This window comes from Mustelus asterias, chromosome 10 (assembly GCF_964213995.1).
Source record: "Mustelus asterias chromosome 10, sMusAst1.hap1.1, whole genome shotgun sequence".
Lineage (NCBI taxonomy): Eukaryota > Metazoa > Chordata > Chondrichthyes > Carcharhiniformes > Triakidae > Mustelus > Mustelus asterias.
Genome location: NC_135810.1, coordinates 122,871,857 through 122,887,238, shown reverse-complemented (window position 1 = coordinate 122,887,238; position 15,382 = coordinate 122,871,857). Strand labels below are relative to the sequence as shown.

The 15,382-nt window shown below is 45.8% G+C and overlaps 1 protein-coding gene across 2 annotated transcripts in view; it reads left to right on the top strand.

Moving 5' to 3' along the window:
* The first annotated feature begins 4,330 nt into the window (after positions 1–4,330).
* Positions 4,331–15,382, top strand: part of LOC144499945 (beta-arrestin-1) — a 157,842-nt gene continuing 146,790 nt past the window's right edge. For both annotated transcript variants that reach the window (XM_078222662.1, XM_078222661.1), the window contains exon 1: positions 4,331–4,536. In XM_078222662.1, the coding sequence (XP_078078788.1) occupies positions 4,517–4,536 (20 nt within the window). In that variant the 5' untranslated portion in view covers positions 4,331–4,516. The remainder of the gene's footprint in view (positions 4,537–15,382) is intronic.

Sequence of the window (15,382 nt, the reverse complement as noted above, 5' to 3'; positions counted from 1 at the left end):
GAAATTTGGCATGTCAGCTACGACTCTCACCAACTTTTACAGATGCACCATAGAAAGCATTTTTTCTGGTTGTATCACAGCTTGGTATGGCTCCTGCTTTGCCCAAGACTGCAAGGAACTACAAAAGGTCATGAATGTAGCCCAATCCATCACGCAAACCAGCCTCCCATCCATTGACTCTGTCGACACTTCCCGCTGCCTCGAAAAAGCCAGCCAGTGTAATTAAGGACCCCACACACCCCGGACATTCTCTCTTCCCCCTTCTTCCTTCAGGAAAAAGATACAAAAGTCTGAGGTCACGTACCAACTGACTCAAGAACAGCTTCTTCCCTGCTGCTGTCAGACTTTTAAATGGACTTAACTTGCATTAAGTTGATCTTTCTCTACACCCTAGCTATGACTGTAACACTACATTCTGCACTCTCTCCTTTCCTTCTCTATGAACGGTATGCTTTGTACAGCACGCAAGAAACAATACTTTTCACTGTATGTTAATACATGTGACAATAAATCAAATCAAGGTTAGGGGGATTAGCGGGGTAAATGTGTGGGGTTATGGGGATAAGGAGCAAGAGGGTGGACCTGGGAATGTTTTAAATGTTTATTTATTAGTGTCACAAGTAGGCTTACATTAACACTACAATGAAGTTACTGTGAAAATCCCCTCGTCGCCACACTCCGGTGCCTGTTCGGGTACACTGAGGGAGAATTTATCATGGCCAATTCACCTAACCAGCACGTCTTTCGGACTGTGGGAGGAAACCGGAGCACCCGGAGGAAACCCACGCAGACACAGGGAGAACGTGCAGACTCCGCATCTTCAGCTGCTTCATCAATGACCTTCCTTCTATCATAAATTCAGAAATGGGAATGTTCGCTGGTTTGCACAATTTAATTTGATTTAATTTATTATTGTCACATATATTAGTATACGGTGAAAAGTATTGTTTCTTGCGCGCTATGCAAACAAAGCATACCATTCATAGAGAAGGAAAGGAGAGAGTGCAGAATGGAGTGTTACAGTCATAGCTAGGGTGTAGAGAAAGATCAACTTAATGCGAGGTAAGTCCATTCAACAGTCTGGCAGCAGCAGGGAAGAAGCTGTTCTTGAGTCGGTTGGTACGTGACCTCAGACTTGTGTGTCTGTTCAGTATCATTCGTGAGTCCTCTGATACTGAAGCAGTTCTTGTCCAAATGCAGCAAGACCTGGACAATATGCAGGCTTGGGCTGATGATGGCGAGTAACATTCTTGCCACACAAAAGCAGGCAATGACCATCTCAAACAAGAGAGAATCTAAACATCTATCCTGGACATTCAATGACATTAGGATTTTGAACAGATCTAGCAACTCAGGACTAGGCATCCATGAGGCGCTGTGGGCCATCAGCAGAATTGATCTGATTTGATTTGATTTATTGTCACGTATTAACATGCAGTGAAAAGTATTGTTTCTTGCGCGCTGTACAGACAAAACATACCGTTCATAGAGAAAGAAACTAGAGAGTGCAGAATGTAGTGTTACAGTCATAGCTAGGGTGTAGAAAAGATCAACTTAATGCAAGGTAAGTCCATTCAAACGTCTGATAGCAGCAGGGTGTTCTTGAGTCGGTTGGTACGTGACCTCAGACTTTTGTATCTTTTTCCCGATGGAAGAAGGTGGAAGAGAGAATGTCCGGGGTGCGTGGGGTCCTTAATTATACTGGCTGCTTTGCCGAGGCAGCGGGAAGTGTAGACAGAGTCAGTGGATGGGAGGCTGGTTTGCGTGATGGATTGGGCTACATTCACGGCCTTTTGTAGTTCCTTGCGGTCTTGGGCAGAACAGGAGGCAGACCAAGCTGTGATACAACCAGAAAGAATGCTTTCTATGGTGCATCTGTAAAAGTTGGTGAGAGTCGTAGCTGACATGCCAAATTTCCTTAGTCTTCTGAGAAAGTAGAGATGTTGGTGGTCTTTCTTAACCAAAGTGTCGGCATGGGGGGACCTGGACAGGTTGTTGGTGATCTGGACACCTAAAAACTTGAAGCTCTCTTTCTACTTCGCCCCTGTTGATGTAGACAGGGGCATGTTCTCTACACTGAAGTCGATGTACTCAACCACAATCTGTAACCTCATGGCCCGGCATATCCCCCATTCTACCATAGCCAGGGGATCAACCTGAAGAATGCAGTATTGCTGCCAGGAGCAACACCGGGCATACCTAGAAATAAAGCACTAACCTGATGAAGCTACAACACAGGACTACTTGCACACCAAACAGTGTAAGCTGCAAGTAAGATCCAGAGATGACCAATCCCCTAATCAATGGATCCGATCTAAGCTCTGCAGTCCTGCCACGTCCAGCTGTGAATGGTGGTGGACAATTAAACAATTCGCTTGGGGAGGAGGCTCCACAAAAATCCCCATCCTCAATGATGGAGGAGCCCAGCACATCAGAGCAAAAGATAAGGCTGAAGCTTTCGCAGCAATCTTCAAGGAGAAGTGCCGAGTGGATGATATCAAGGAATGGCTGAAGACACTGGATGCTGCAAAGACAATGGGCTCTGACCATTTTCCAGCAATAGTACTGAAGACTTGTGCTCCAGAACTTGCCGCTGCCCTAGCCAAGCTGTTCCAGCTACAACACCAGCATCTACCCAGTAATGTGGAAAATTGCCCAGGTATGTCCTGTACACAAAAAACAGGACAAATCCAATTTGGTCAGTTACCACCTCATAGGCCTACTCTCAATAATTTACAGAAAATCTCTCCATCCATGTCTGTGTATCTGCCTAATGTAACCATCTGTCTATCCATGTCTGTGTATCTGCCTAATGTAACCATCTGTCTATCCATGTCTGTGTATCTGTCTAGTCTAACCATCTGTCTATCCATGTCTGTGTATCTGCCTAATGTAACCATCTGTCTATCCATGTCTGTGTATCTGTCTAATGTAACCATCTGTCTATCCATGTCTGTGTATCTGCCTAATGTAACCATCTGTCTATCCATGTCTGTGTATCTGTCTAGTCTAACCATCTGTCTATCCATGTCTGTGTATCTGTCTATTGTAACCATCTGTCTATCCATGTCTGTGTATCTGTCTATTGTAACCATCTGTCTATCCATGTCTGTGTATCTGTCTAATGCAACCATCTGTCTATCCATGTCTGTGTATCTGTCTATTGTAACCATCTGTCTATCCATGTCTGTGTATCTGTCTAGTCTAACCATCTGTCTATCCATGTCTGAGTATCTGTCTAGTCTAACCATCTGTCTATCCATGTCTGTGTATCTGTCTATTGTAACCATCTGTCTATCCATGTCTGTGTATCTGTCTATTGTAACCATCTGTCTATCCATGTCTGTGTATCTGTCTAGTCTAACCAACTGTGTATCCATGTCATATCCATGTGTCTATCCATGGGTGGCACGGTGGCACTGTGGTTAGCACTGCTGCCTCACAGCGCCAGGGACCTGGGTTCAATTCACAGCTTGGGTCACTGTGTGTGTGGAGTCTGCACATTCTCCCTGTGTCTGCGGGTGCTCTGGTTTCCTCCCACAGTCCAAAGATGTGCGGGTTAGGTGGATTGGCCGTGCTCAATTGCCCCTAAGTGTCCAAAGATGTGCAGGTTAGGTGGATTGGTCGTGCTAAATTGCCCCTTTAGGTCAGGGGGGAACTAGCTCGGGTAAATGAATGGGGTTATGGGGATAGGGCCTGGGTGGGATTGTGGTCAGTACAGACTCGATGGGCCGAATGGTCTCCTTCTGCACTGTAGGGATTCTTTTCTTCTATGATAGTCTGTGTATCTGTCTAATGTAACCAACTGTCTAGCCATGTCTGTGCGTCTGTCTAGTCTAACCAATTGCCTATCCATGTTTTTTTACAGTTTATTTATTAGTCACAAGTAAGGCTTACATTAACACTGCAATGCAGTTACTCTGAAATTCCCCTGTCTGTATGTCTGTCTAATGTAACCAACTGTCTATCCATGTCTGTGTATCTGTCTAGAGTAACTAACTACCTCTCTATCCATGTCTGTGTATCATTAATCCCCTTACCCAGCCTCCCTCCCAATCCTGGGATCAGACATTAATTGCTGTAATTCTGTAATAGTGAGCAGAGGATTTGCCAGTATCAGTCAGTCGGATGTTGAGGTGGTGCCGCTTTAAGCAGAGCTAGGCGTGGGGATGTGTGTGAGCGAGGAGTCGAGGGACTGTGTGAGTGTGTGTGTAAATCTCCCCTATCTACAGTCAGGAATGACGGTGTAACGGAGCAATAGGAATCTGGGGATCCTCACCCTTTATCCATTTAATATCGGAAGTCGGGAAGGGGGAGGGTGCGTGCTTGTGTGAAAAAAAAAGGAATTTGTGCAGAAAGGGGAGTGGACAAGATTAAAACCGGCTGCGAGAGAGAGAGAGAGGTGACAGCAGGAATCCCTGAATTAAATCTCAGCTGTAGATGCTGAGGGCTGGACTTGGATCCCCATCTGACATTCCACAAAAGAGCTCTCTGCTACAGGGAAAGCTGCCGGATAATGAGTGACAAAGGCACAAGGTTTGTGAGATTTCCATCTCTCGTGTATTCTAAATGTTTGCTGATGTAAGTGTTGGATTGGGAGAGGAATGGATAGAGGCTGGGTTATAGCTCCAGTGTTGAGTCGGTGCTGCTAACTGGGAAAGGGACTGACTATCCCTCGCTTCTCTCAATCTAAAGCACTCTGTCGATCAGCACCACTGTTATCTCTTGTTGACAAATCTTTCGGTTGCTCTTGAGTTGAACGTTTCCTGCGTTGGTAATATTTATCTATCTGCTTCCACTGCAATGATGCCTGTTGTTTGAAATGGAATTGTGTGCTGTGACCGAGAGATTAGCTGCTGCTTGTGTTCAACTTAAAACAGAGATTATTGTAGGAGTGTGTTGGGGGGGTTGGAGGGATGAATTGGGATTTGTCAGAGCACTGTTTCGAAGGAAACCACCCCTCCCCTCTTCAATCGTTTCCCTTTGATTCCTGTTCACCGTGTCCTGAATGGCTAGGTGGTCCCATCTGGCGTTGCCTCCCCCCCCCATTCCCTCCTCTCCCTCATTTTTGCACTTTAGCATTTCCCAATCCAAAAATTCCAAATGAGTCAAATCACTTCCTTTCTTGGGGTTTTCTGACCGAGAAGGCAGGAACTTAAAAGGGACTGTCAGAGGAACAAGAGGATGCCATTCAGCCCCTCGAGTCTCATCTGTCATTCGAAAGGATCATGGCTGATCTGTATCCCGGCTCCATCAACCTGCTTTGTCTCCACATCCTTTTGTAAGCTTGAGTAGCACCAATCTATTGATCCTGGATTTAAGATGATTAATCAAGCTAAAAGCCACTGCCTCTTGCAGAGAGGATTCCATATGGTGGCACGGTGGTTAGCACTGCTGCCTCACAGCACCAGGGACCCGGGTTCAATTCCAGCCTCAGGTCACTGTCTGTGTGGAGTCTGCTCCTTCTCCCCATGTCTGTGTGGGTTTCCTCGGGTGCACCGATTTCCTCCCACACTCTGAAAGATGAATAGGTTAGGTGGATTGGCCATGCTAAATTGCCCCTCAATGTTCAAAGATGTGCAGGTTAGCTCGATTGGCCAGGCTAAATTGCTCCTCGGTATCCAAAGATGTGCGGGTTAGGTTGATTGGCCATTGCTAAATTGCCCCTTAGTGTCAGGGGGATTAGCAGGGTAAATATGTGAGGTTACAGGGAAAGGATCTGTGTGGGATTGTTGTTGGTGTAGTCTTAAGGGGCTGAATGGCCTCCTTCTACACTGTAGGGATTCTATGATTTCGACTACCCTCTGTGCGGAGGAACTTTTCCTGATTTCCCCCTCCTGAATAGACTGGCTCTGATTCTAAGATTTATGTCCTCTTGTTCCAGACTGCCTCACATCACTGGAGGAGGTTCGCTCAATCACTTCCGTCCAAATTGTTTTTAAAAATCATAATTAAATCATGCCTTAACCTTCCATGGGCAGGGTGTACAGGGTCCAGTCCAATCTTCCTTATAATCTAATCCTTGGAGCCCTGATAACATTCTGGGATCGCACCCGCTGGGAAAAGTACAGACAAGATACCTTCTCGTAGCTGGGAGCGGTATCACCCCAGTTGCCGACTGCAGGGACATACACTGGAAGAATGTTTCTTATCTGCGCTGTTTCAAATGAAGAGGAGAATCACCAATAACTTCCAAAAGGGAGCTGGGTGCATACTTAAAAATAAATGAAAATCTTCTTCGAGGATGGTGGGGGGAGAGGCAACCAGAGGTGTGAGACTGGAGACGCTGTGATTACTCTCCTTATGGTCATAGAGTGTTACAGCGTGGAAAGAGGCCCTTCGGCCCATCATCTCTGCGCCAGCCATCAAGCACCTATCTCACCCTTTAAAAGATATCTGGATGAGCACTTGAAATGTAATATTCAAGGATATGGGAAGTGCAGGAAAATGGGATTAGCTTTAGTGCTGGTTATTATTGGTGTAGACTCAATGGACCAAAGGGCCTATTCCACGTTGGATGACTCTATGAATCTATGACTCTATTCGAATCCCATTTTCCAGCACTTGGTCCATAGTCTTGTACGCTTTGGCATTTCAAGTGCTCATCTAAATGCTTCTTCAATGTTGTGGGGGTTCCCACCTCTACCACCCTTTCAGGCACTGAGTTCCAGATTCCCACCACCCTCTGGGTGGAAACATTTTTCCTCAAATTCCCTCTAAGCCTCCTGCCCCTTACCGTAAATCTCTGCCCCTGGTTATTGACCCTCTACTATGTAAACTTACAATTTACAATTTACATCGATGATTTGGAATTGGGGACCAAGTGTAGTGTGTCAAAATTCGCAGATGACACTAAGATGACTGGCAGAGCAAAGTGTGCAGATGACACTGAAAGTCTGCAAAGGGATATAGATAGTTTAAGTGAGTGGGCGAGGGTCTGGCAGATGGAGTACAATGTTGGTAAATGTGAGGTCATCCATTTTGGTAGGAATAACAGCAAAATAGACTATTATTTAAATGGTAAAAAATTGCAGCATGCTGCTGTGCAGAGGGACCTGGGTGTCCTTGTGCGGTAATCTCAAGGAGTTGGTTTGCAGGTGCGGCAGGTAATTAAGAAGGCAAATGGAATTTTGTCCTTCATTGCTAGAGGGATGGAGTTTAAAAACAGCGAGGTTAGGTTGAAGCTGTATAAGGTGCTGGTGAGGACACACCTGGAGTACTGTATACAGTACTGTGTACTTGAGAAATGATATACTGGCACTGGAGGGGGTGCAGAGGAGATTCACTGGGTTGATTCTGGAGTTGAGAGGGTTGGCTTATGAGGAGAGACAGAGTACACTGGGATTATACTCATTGGAATTCAGAAGAATGAGGGGCAATCTTATAGAAACATATAAAATTATGAACGGAATAGATAAGATAGAAATAGGGAGGTTGTTTCCACCAGCGGGTGAAACTAGAACTAAGGGGCATAGCCTCAAAATAAGGGAGAGCAGATTGAGGACTGAGTTGAGGAGGAACTTCTTCACACAAAGGCTTGTGAATCTGTGGAATTCCCTGCCCAGTGAAGCAATTGAGGCTACCTCATAGAGGTAGGGAATTCCACAGATCTTATAGAGATCTATAAAATAAGGAGGGGCATAGCTAGATAGTCAATATATTTTCCCAAAGACAGGGGAGTCTAAAACTAGAGGATATAGGTTTAAGGTGAGAAGGGAGAGATACAAGTGTCCAGACGGTCAATTTTTTCACACAGAGGGTGGTGAGTGTCTGGAACAAGCTGCCAGAGGTAGTCATAGAGGCGGGGACAATTTTGTCTTTTAAAAAGCGTTTAGACAGTTACAGGAGTAAGATGGGTTTGGAGGGATATGGGCCAACAACGGGCAATTGGAACAAGCTTAGGGATTTAAAAAAAAGGACGGCATGGACAAGTTGGGCCGAAGGGCCTGTTTCCATGCTGTAAACCTCTATGACTCTATGATTCATTGGATGTTTTTAAAGCAAGGATAGGTAACTTTTTGAACAGTGAAGGAATTAAGGGTTATGGTGAGCGGGCAGGTAAGTGCACCTGAGTCCACGAAAAGATCAGCCATGATCTTATTAAATGGCAGAGAAGGTTCCAAGGGCCGGATGGCCTACTCCTGCTCCTAGTTCTTATGTTCTTGTGTTCTTATGTTCTTATGTACTAAGGGGAAATGTTCCTTCCTATCTGCCCTATCTATGTCCCTCATAATTTGGTACACCTCAATTGGAGCAGAAAAGGATAAGGGGCAATTTAATCGAGGAATTGAAATTTATGCAGGATTATTTAATGGAGCAAATCAGGAGAAACTGTATCCAGTGGCAGCAGGGGCTGATAGCCAGAGGGGACACAGATTGAAGAGAATCCGTTAAAAAACAGAGGACGAGATTAAGTGACAAGTTGTTGTGATCTGGAAGGCACTGCCTGAAAGGACAATGGAAGTAGATTCAACGGGAGCTTTCCAAAGAGAATTGGGTAAGTACTTGAAGAAACAAGAAAAAATAGTGCTATGGAGAAAGTTCAAGAGTGAGTGGAAGTATTTGGATGGTTCTTTCCAAGAGTGGGGGCAGTTGCGATGGGCAGAATGGCCTTCTTTCATGAACAGACAAAGTCTCCACTCTAGCGACTGATGTCCATCCTCAGTGACCTCGCTGTGAGATAAGGTCAGTTGTATCTGAACTGATGTCTTTTCATTTCAGGGCGGTTCAGACATTCTGACGTGTTAACTTCCTCTGGGGGAACATTGGCACATCAGGAATGGAGGAGGCCATTCAGCCCATCAACCCTGTTCACTACTCATTTTAGATCATGGCTGATCCATATCTTATCTCCATCCACCTTCGTTGTCATAGATGCTCATGCGGCACAGAATGAGGCCATTCAGTCCATCGGGTTCATGCTGCCTCTCTGTACAGTAATCCAGTCAGTCCCATTCCCCTCGCCCTATCCCCGTAACTCTGTCAGTTTATTTCCCTCAAGAGCCCATCCGATGAAATCATTCATCAGTGCTTGGTCCTCTGCTCTTTGTGATTTTTATTAATGACTTAGAGGAGGGGGCTGAAGGGTGGATCAGTAAATTTGCTGATGACACCAAGATTGGTGGAGTAGTGGATGAGGTGGAGGGCTGTTGTAGGCTGCAAAGAGACATAGATAGGATGCAAAGCTGGGCTGAATAATGGCAAATGGAGTTTAACCCTGATAAATGTGAGGTGATTCATTTTGGTAGGACTAATTTAAATGTGGATTACAGGGTCAAAGGTAGGGTTCTGAAGACTGTGGAGGAACAGAGAGATCTTGGGGTCCATATCCACAGATCTCTAAAGGTTGCCACTCAAGTGGATAGAGCTGTGAAGAAGGCCTATAGTGTGTTAGCTTTTATTAACAGGGGGTTGGAGTTTAAGAGCCGTGGGGTTATGCTGCAACTGTACAGGACCTTGGTGAGACCACATTTGGAATATTGTGTGCAGTTCTGGTCACCTCACTATAAGAAGGATGTGGAAGCGTTGGAAAGAGTGCAGAGGAGATTTACCAGGATGCTGCCTGGTTTGGAGTGTCGGTCTTATGAGGAAAGGTTGAGGGAGCTAGGGCTGTTCTCTCTGGAGCGGAGGAGGCTGAGGGGAGACTTAATAGAGGTTTATAAAATGATGAAGGGGATAGATCGAGTGAACGTTCAAAGGCTATTTCCTCGGGTGGATGGAGCTATCACAAGGGGGCATAACTATAGGGTTCGTGGTGGGAGATACAGGAAGGATATCAGAAGTAGGTTCTTTACGCAGAGAGTGGTTGGGGTGTGGAATGGACTGCCTGCAGTGATAGTGGAGTCAGACACTTTAGGAACATTTAAGCGGTTATTGGATAGGCACATGGAGCACACCAGGATGATAGGGAGTGGGATAGCTTGATCTTGGTTTCAGATAAAGCTCGGCACAACATCGTGGGCCGAAGGGCCTGTTCTGTGCTGTACTGTTCTATGTTCTATGTCTCCGCTTCCACCCCTCTCGTGGGCAGCAAGTTCCAGCTCATTCCCACTCGCTGTGTAGAAACATCCTCCCTCACATTCCCCCTGTATCTCTCCCTCAAAACATTAAACCTATCTCCTCTGGTGTTAAGAAAAGACGATGGTCTAGTGGTATTATCGCTAGACTATTAATCCAGAAACTCAGCTAATGTTCTGGGGACCCAGGATTCCACGGCAGATGGTGGAATTTGAATTCAATAAAAAGAAATATCCAGAATTAAAAATCTACTGATGACCATGAAATCATTGTCAATTGTTGGAAAAAACCCATCTGGTTCACTCGTGTCCTTTAGGGAAGGAAATTTGTCTTCCTTACCTTTTATTTATAGAATCCTACAGTGCAGAAGGAGGCCATTCAGCCCATTGAGCCTGCACCAACCACAATCCCACCCAGGCCCTATTCCCATAACCCCATGTATTTACTCTAGCTAGTCCCCCTGACACTAAGGGGCAATTTAACATGACCAATTCACCTAACCCGCACATCTTTGGAGTGTGGGAGGAAACCGGAGCACCCGGAGGAAACCCACGCAGACACGGGGAGAACGTGCAAACTCCACACAGGCAGTGACCCAAGCCGGGAATCGAACCTGGGTCCCTGGCACTATGAAGCAGCAGTGCTAACCACTGTGCCACCATGCTACCCCTGGTCTGGCCTATATGTGACTCCAGAGCCACAGCAATGTGGTTGACTCTCAACAACCCTCGGGCAACTAGGGATGGGCAATAAATCCTGGCCCAACCAGCGACACCCCATGTCCCACGAATGAATAAAAAAAAGAATCCAAGTCGGTTAGGGAAGTCCAAATCAAGACACAGAGTTATTCTCTGAGAGGGTTTGTTGACTTCTGTGCAGTCACATTCTGCCCTCCCACATACCCAATGCCCCAACTGCCCCCTGTCGATAGGCTGCTATAAAAAAATCAATGATCAGTCAGGTAAACTGACAAAGGGGGTATCAGCCACTGACGGGACACTGCAACAGAATTAAGATAAACCTCACATAATTAAATTAAACTGGCGTTTCCTGGGCTGACAATGCCCTCCAGCCTCCTGTGGTGCCCACTGGCCATGAAATGCCTCAAGCACAACCAATGGATACCACTGCTCCCTCTCCAGGGGCACACAACAACAAACATTGCCACAGAAGAGGGGCAGACAGTCGCTAGGTCATTGTCTGATTTCAAGAAGAAATGAGATATAGCTCTTGGGGCTAAAGGGATCAAGGGATATGGGGGAGGAGGGGGGGATCAGGATATTGAATTTGATGATCAGTCATGATCGTGATGAGTGGCGGAGCAGGCTCGAAGGGCCGAATGGCCTATCCCTGCTCCGTAGTTTCTATGACCCCCACCTCGTCCGCCCTGGGCCTGTTAATGGCCACCTCCACCTGGCCCTGTAACAGGTTCACACGGAGTTCCTCCTCCCTCCCCGCCAAACCCTTCATTCAACAATGCCATTCACCTGTCTACCTTAACACTATAATTAACACCCTGGTCCTTGTTCCCAAAGGGTTTCATAACCCACACTGCCCTCACAAAGCAAACGCCAGTCAAGCTCAGTTTGGAAATTTTCAGTTACGCCCCAGCCTCAGCCATTGGGGGAGAGACTTCCACATTTTCATTTGATTTGATTTGATTTATTATTGTCACATGCATTAACATACAGTGAAAAGTCTTGTTTCTTGCGCGCTATACAGACAAAGCATACTGTTCATGGAGAAGGAAAGGAGAGAGTGCAGAATGTAGTGTCACAGTCATAGCGAGGGTGTAGAGAAAGATCAACTTAATGCAAGGTAGGTCCATTCAAAGATCTGACAGCAGCAGGGAAGAAGCTGTTCTTGAGTCGGTTGGTGCGTGACCTCAGACTTTTGTATCTTTTTCCCGATGGGAGAAGGTGGAAGAAAGAATGTCCGGGGTGTGTGGGGTCCTTAATTATGCTGGCTGCTTTGCCGAGGCAGCGGGAAGTGTAGACAGAGTCAATGGATGGGAGGCTGGTTTGCGTGATGGATTTGGCTTCGTTCACGACCCTTTGTAATTTCTTGCGGTCTTGGGCAGAGCAGGAGCCCATACCAAGCTGTGATACAACCAGAAAGAATGCTTTCTATGGTGCTTCTGTAAAAGTTGGTGTGTCGTAGCTGACATGCCAAATTTCCATAGCCCTCTGTGTGAGGCAGTGCTCTCTGACATCACCCCGTACAGCATGGCTCTCATTTTCAGGCTGTTCTGGTCTCCCCCTGCAGAGAAAATAGTTTTGTTTCTCTATTTAAACATTCACATTCTGTAATGCCTCAGTTAGATCACCCCCTTAATCTCCTAAAGTTCAGGGATTCTATGAAGACGAGACTGAACAGACTGTCCTCGGAATTAGACTGGAAATTGGCAAGGCCATGGGGCAAGAGTGGCACTTGTTGGATAGCTCTTTCAAAGAGCCAGTACAGTCACGCTGGGTTGAATGGCCTCATCCTGACCTTGATGAGTGGATGATTCAGACAATCAATCAGTACTCATCTTGTAAAGGGCCGTGTGAGAAAGATTTTCTGAATTCCAGTACGAGTCCAGGCTGGCTTGGAGTGTTGTTGATCAAACAAGTGCTGAGGTGGAGACGATTACCCATCAGAGCGAGTTTTTCTTCTCTTTGTTACATTTAGTGAATAACCAGCTGAGATATTCCCAGCCCTGCGTAATCCTGAATCAAAGGCGTCAATTCTTGGCAAAGTTTCGTGTGTTGATCAGAATGCACAGGAACCATCTGCTACACATAAAGCAACATCTGTTTCTGTCGTAATGGAATGGGTCTTTCCAAAAAGCCAATAGACTTCTTCCCTTTAAACCTTTTCTTAACGACATAGATATCCTTGTCTGGTCACAGAAATCATCCTTTCTTTCCGTCTTTCCTTCATTCCTTCTCTCCTTCATTCTTTTTTTCGTCCTTTCTTTCCTTCATTCTTTCTTTTCTTTCTTTCTTTCCTTCATTCTTTCTTTTCTTTCTTTCCTTCTTTCTTTCTTTTCTTTCTTTCCTTCATTCTTTCTTTTCTTTCTTTCCTTCTTTCTTTCTTTGTCTTTCTCTTTCTTTTTCTTTCTCTCTTTCTGTCTGTTTTTTCTTTCTCTCTCTTTTTTTATCTTTCTCGAGATCCTTCGCTTTTTCTTTCTCTCGTCTCTCTTTCTCTGGCCTCCATTCTCTCCTTCCTTTCTCTCTTTCTCTCTCTTTCTTCCCTTTCCTTTCCACCCACCCCTCCCCATTTTCACTTCCTCTTTTGCCATTTCTCACTGTCTTTCTATTCCGAGGGCACTGACAATCTCTGGTATCTCTCTGTATGTTAGGTTGGATGATGAGTGAAACTAGAACGAGGGGGCATGGCCTCAAAATAAAGGAAGGCAAATTTAGGACTGAGTTGGGGAGGAACTTCTTCACTCAAAGGGTTGTGAATCTGTGGAATTCCCTGCCCAGTGAAGCAGTTGAGGCTCCCTCATTGAATGTTTTTAAGGCAAGGATAGATAAATTTTTGAACAGTAAAGGAATTAAGGTTTATGGTGAGCGGGCGGGTTAGTGGAGCTGAGTCCACAAAAAGATCATCCATGATCTTATTGAATGGCGGAGCAGGCTCGAGGGGCCAGATGGCCTACTCCTGCTCCGAGTTCTTATGTTCTTATGAGTGCCAGTGATTAGACTGGCTATTGATTGGCGAAGGAGACCTGGCTGACATATCCCCTCTCCCATTCCCCACTCTCAAACCCGTCAAGTTAAAGGTGAATGTTAGCCCTGGTTAACGGTGTTTGGCGATGAGGAATATGATGCCTTGGGCAAAGTTGCATGTTGACACATTTTCTTCAATTATGGGGAGGCAATGGCCTAAGAGTTTTATCACTAGACTGTTAATCCAGAAACTCAGCTAATGTTCTGGGGACCCGGGTTCAAATCCCGCCACGGCAGATGGTGGAATTTGAATTCAATAAAAAATATCTGGAATTAAGAATCTACTGATGACCATGAAACCATTGTCGATTGTCGGAAAAACCCATCTGGTTCACTCATGTCCTTTAGGGAAGGAAATCTGCCGTCCTTACCTGGTCTGGCCTACATGTGACTCCAGAGCTGCAGCAACGTGGTTGACTCTCAACTGTCCTCCAAGGGCAATTAGGGATGGGCAATAAAGGCTGGCCCAGCCAGCGACGCCCATGTCCCATGAATGAATAAAAAAATGTTTAATATTATAGTATAGTATTATGTGAATTACATGACTTAGGACAGGCAGCACAGAAGCAGGCCATTCGGCCCAACCAGTCTATGCTGGTATTTCTGCTCCACTCAAGCCTCCTCCCATCGTTGCTCATCTAAATCCCTCATTGTAGCCTTCTATCCCCTTCTCCCTCATGTGTTCATCCAACTTCCTCCTTGTACATCATTACTATTATTATTATTATTTAGCAAATGCAAACCCCCGAAGCCAAGCATTAGTTTCCTCAGTTGTTGTGTTTAAGGTCATTACTCTGCACAGGGGATATACCTTGGTAATGAGCAGTGTTGTTTATGTCTCTTCTGAAGGGCATAAGGGTCTTGTACTGTGGCTCCAGTGACAGAGGTTGGCTGCACAGAGGCAGCTGGTCTCTTCTGATGCTCTTAAGTGCAACTGCACTGTCCGCTTAAATCACCCCCCGTGGGAGTGACTTCCACATTCTCACCGCTCTCTGGATAAAGGCGTTTCTCCCGAATTCCCAACTGAATTTTTTGGTGGTCTCCTGTTTTGTTCTTCCCCTCAAATAGAAGCACTCTCTCTGTGTCTACTCTGAGAAAACCGTTCCAAACTTTAAAAATATCTATTTCAAATCACTCCACTGCCTTCTGATTTCAAGCAGGATCCCTTCTATTGGATTCCTCTACCCTTGGGGCGGCACGGTGGCACAGTGGTTAGCACTGCTGCCTCACAGCGCCAGGGACCCAGGTTCAATTCCCGGCTTGGGTCACTGTCTGTCTGTGTGGAGCCTGCACGTTCTCCCCGTGTCTGCGTGGGTTTCCTCCGGGTGCTCCGGTTTCCTCCCACAGTCCGAAAGATGTGCTGGTTAGGGTGCATTGGCCATGCTAAATTCTCCCTCAGTGTACCTGAACAGGCGCCGCAGTGTGGCGATTAGGGGAATTTCACAGTAACTTCATTGCAGTGTTAATGTAAACCTTTCTTGTGACTAATAAATAAATAAACTTTACTTTTTCCTCCTTTAGGTACCAGGCCCGAAGAGGGCGTTGGTGACCTTGGCCTTCGATTGGATTGGTCCATTGGATTGATCCATTATAGGCAGAGTACAATATTCCCCTTTCTTTTCAAAGATACTTTTGCCACCATTCCA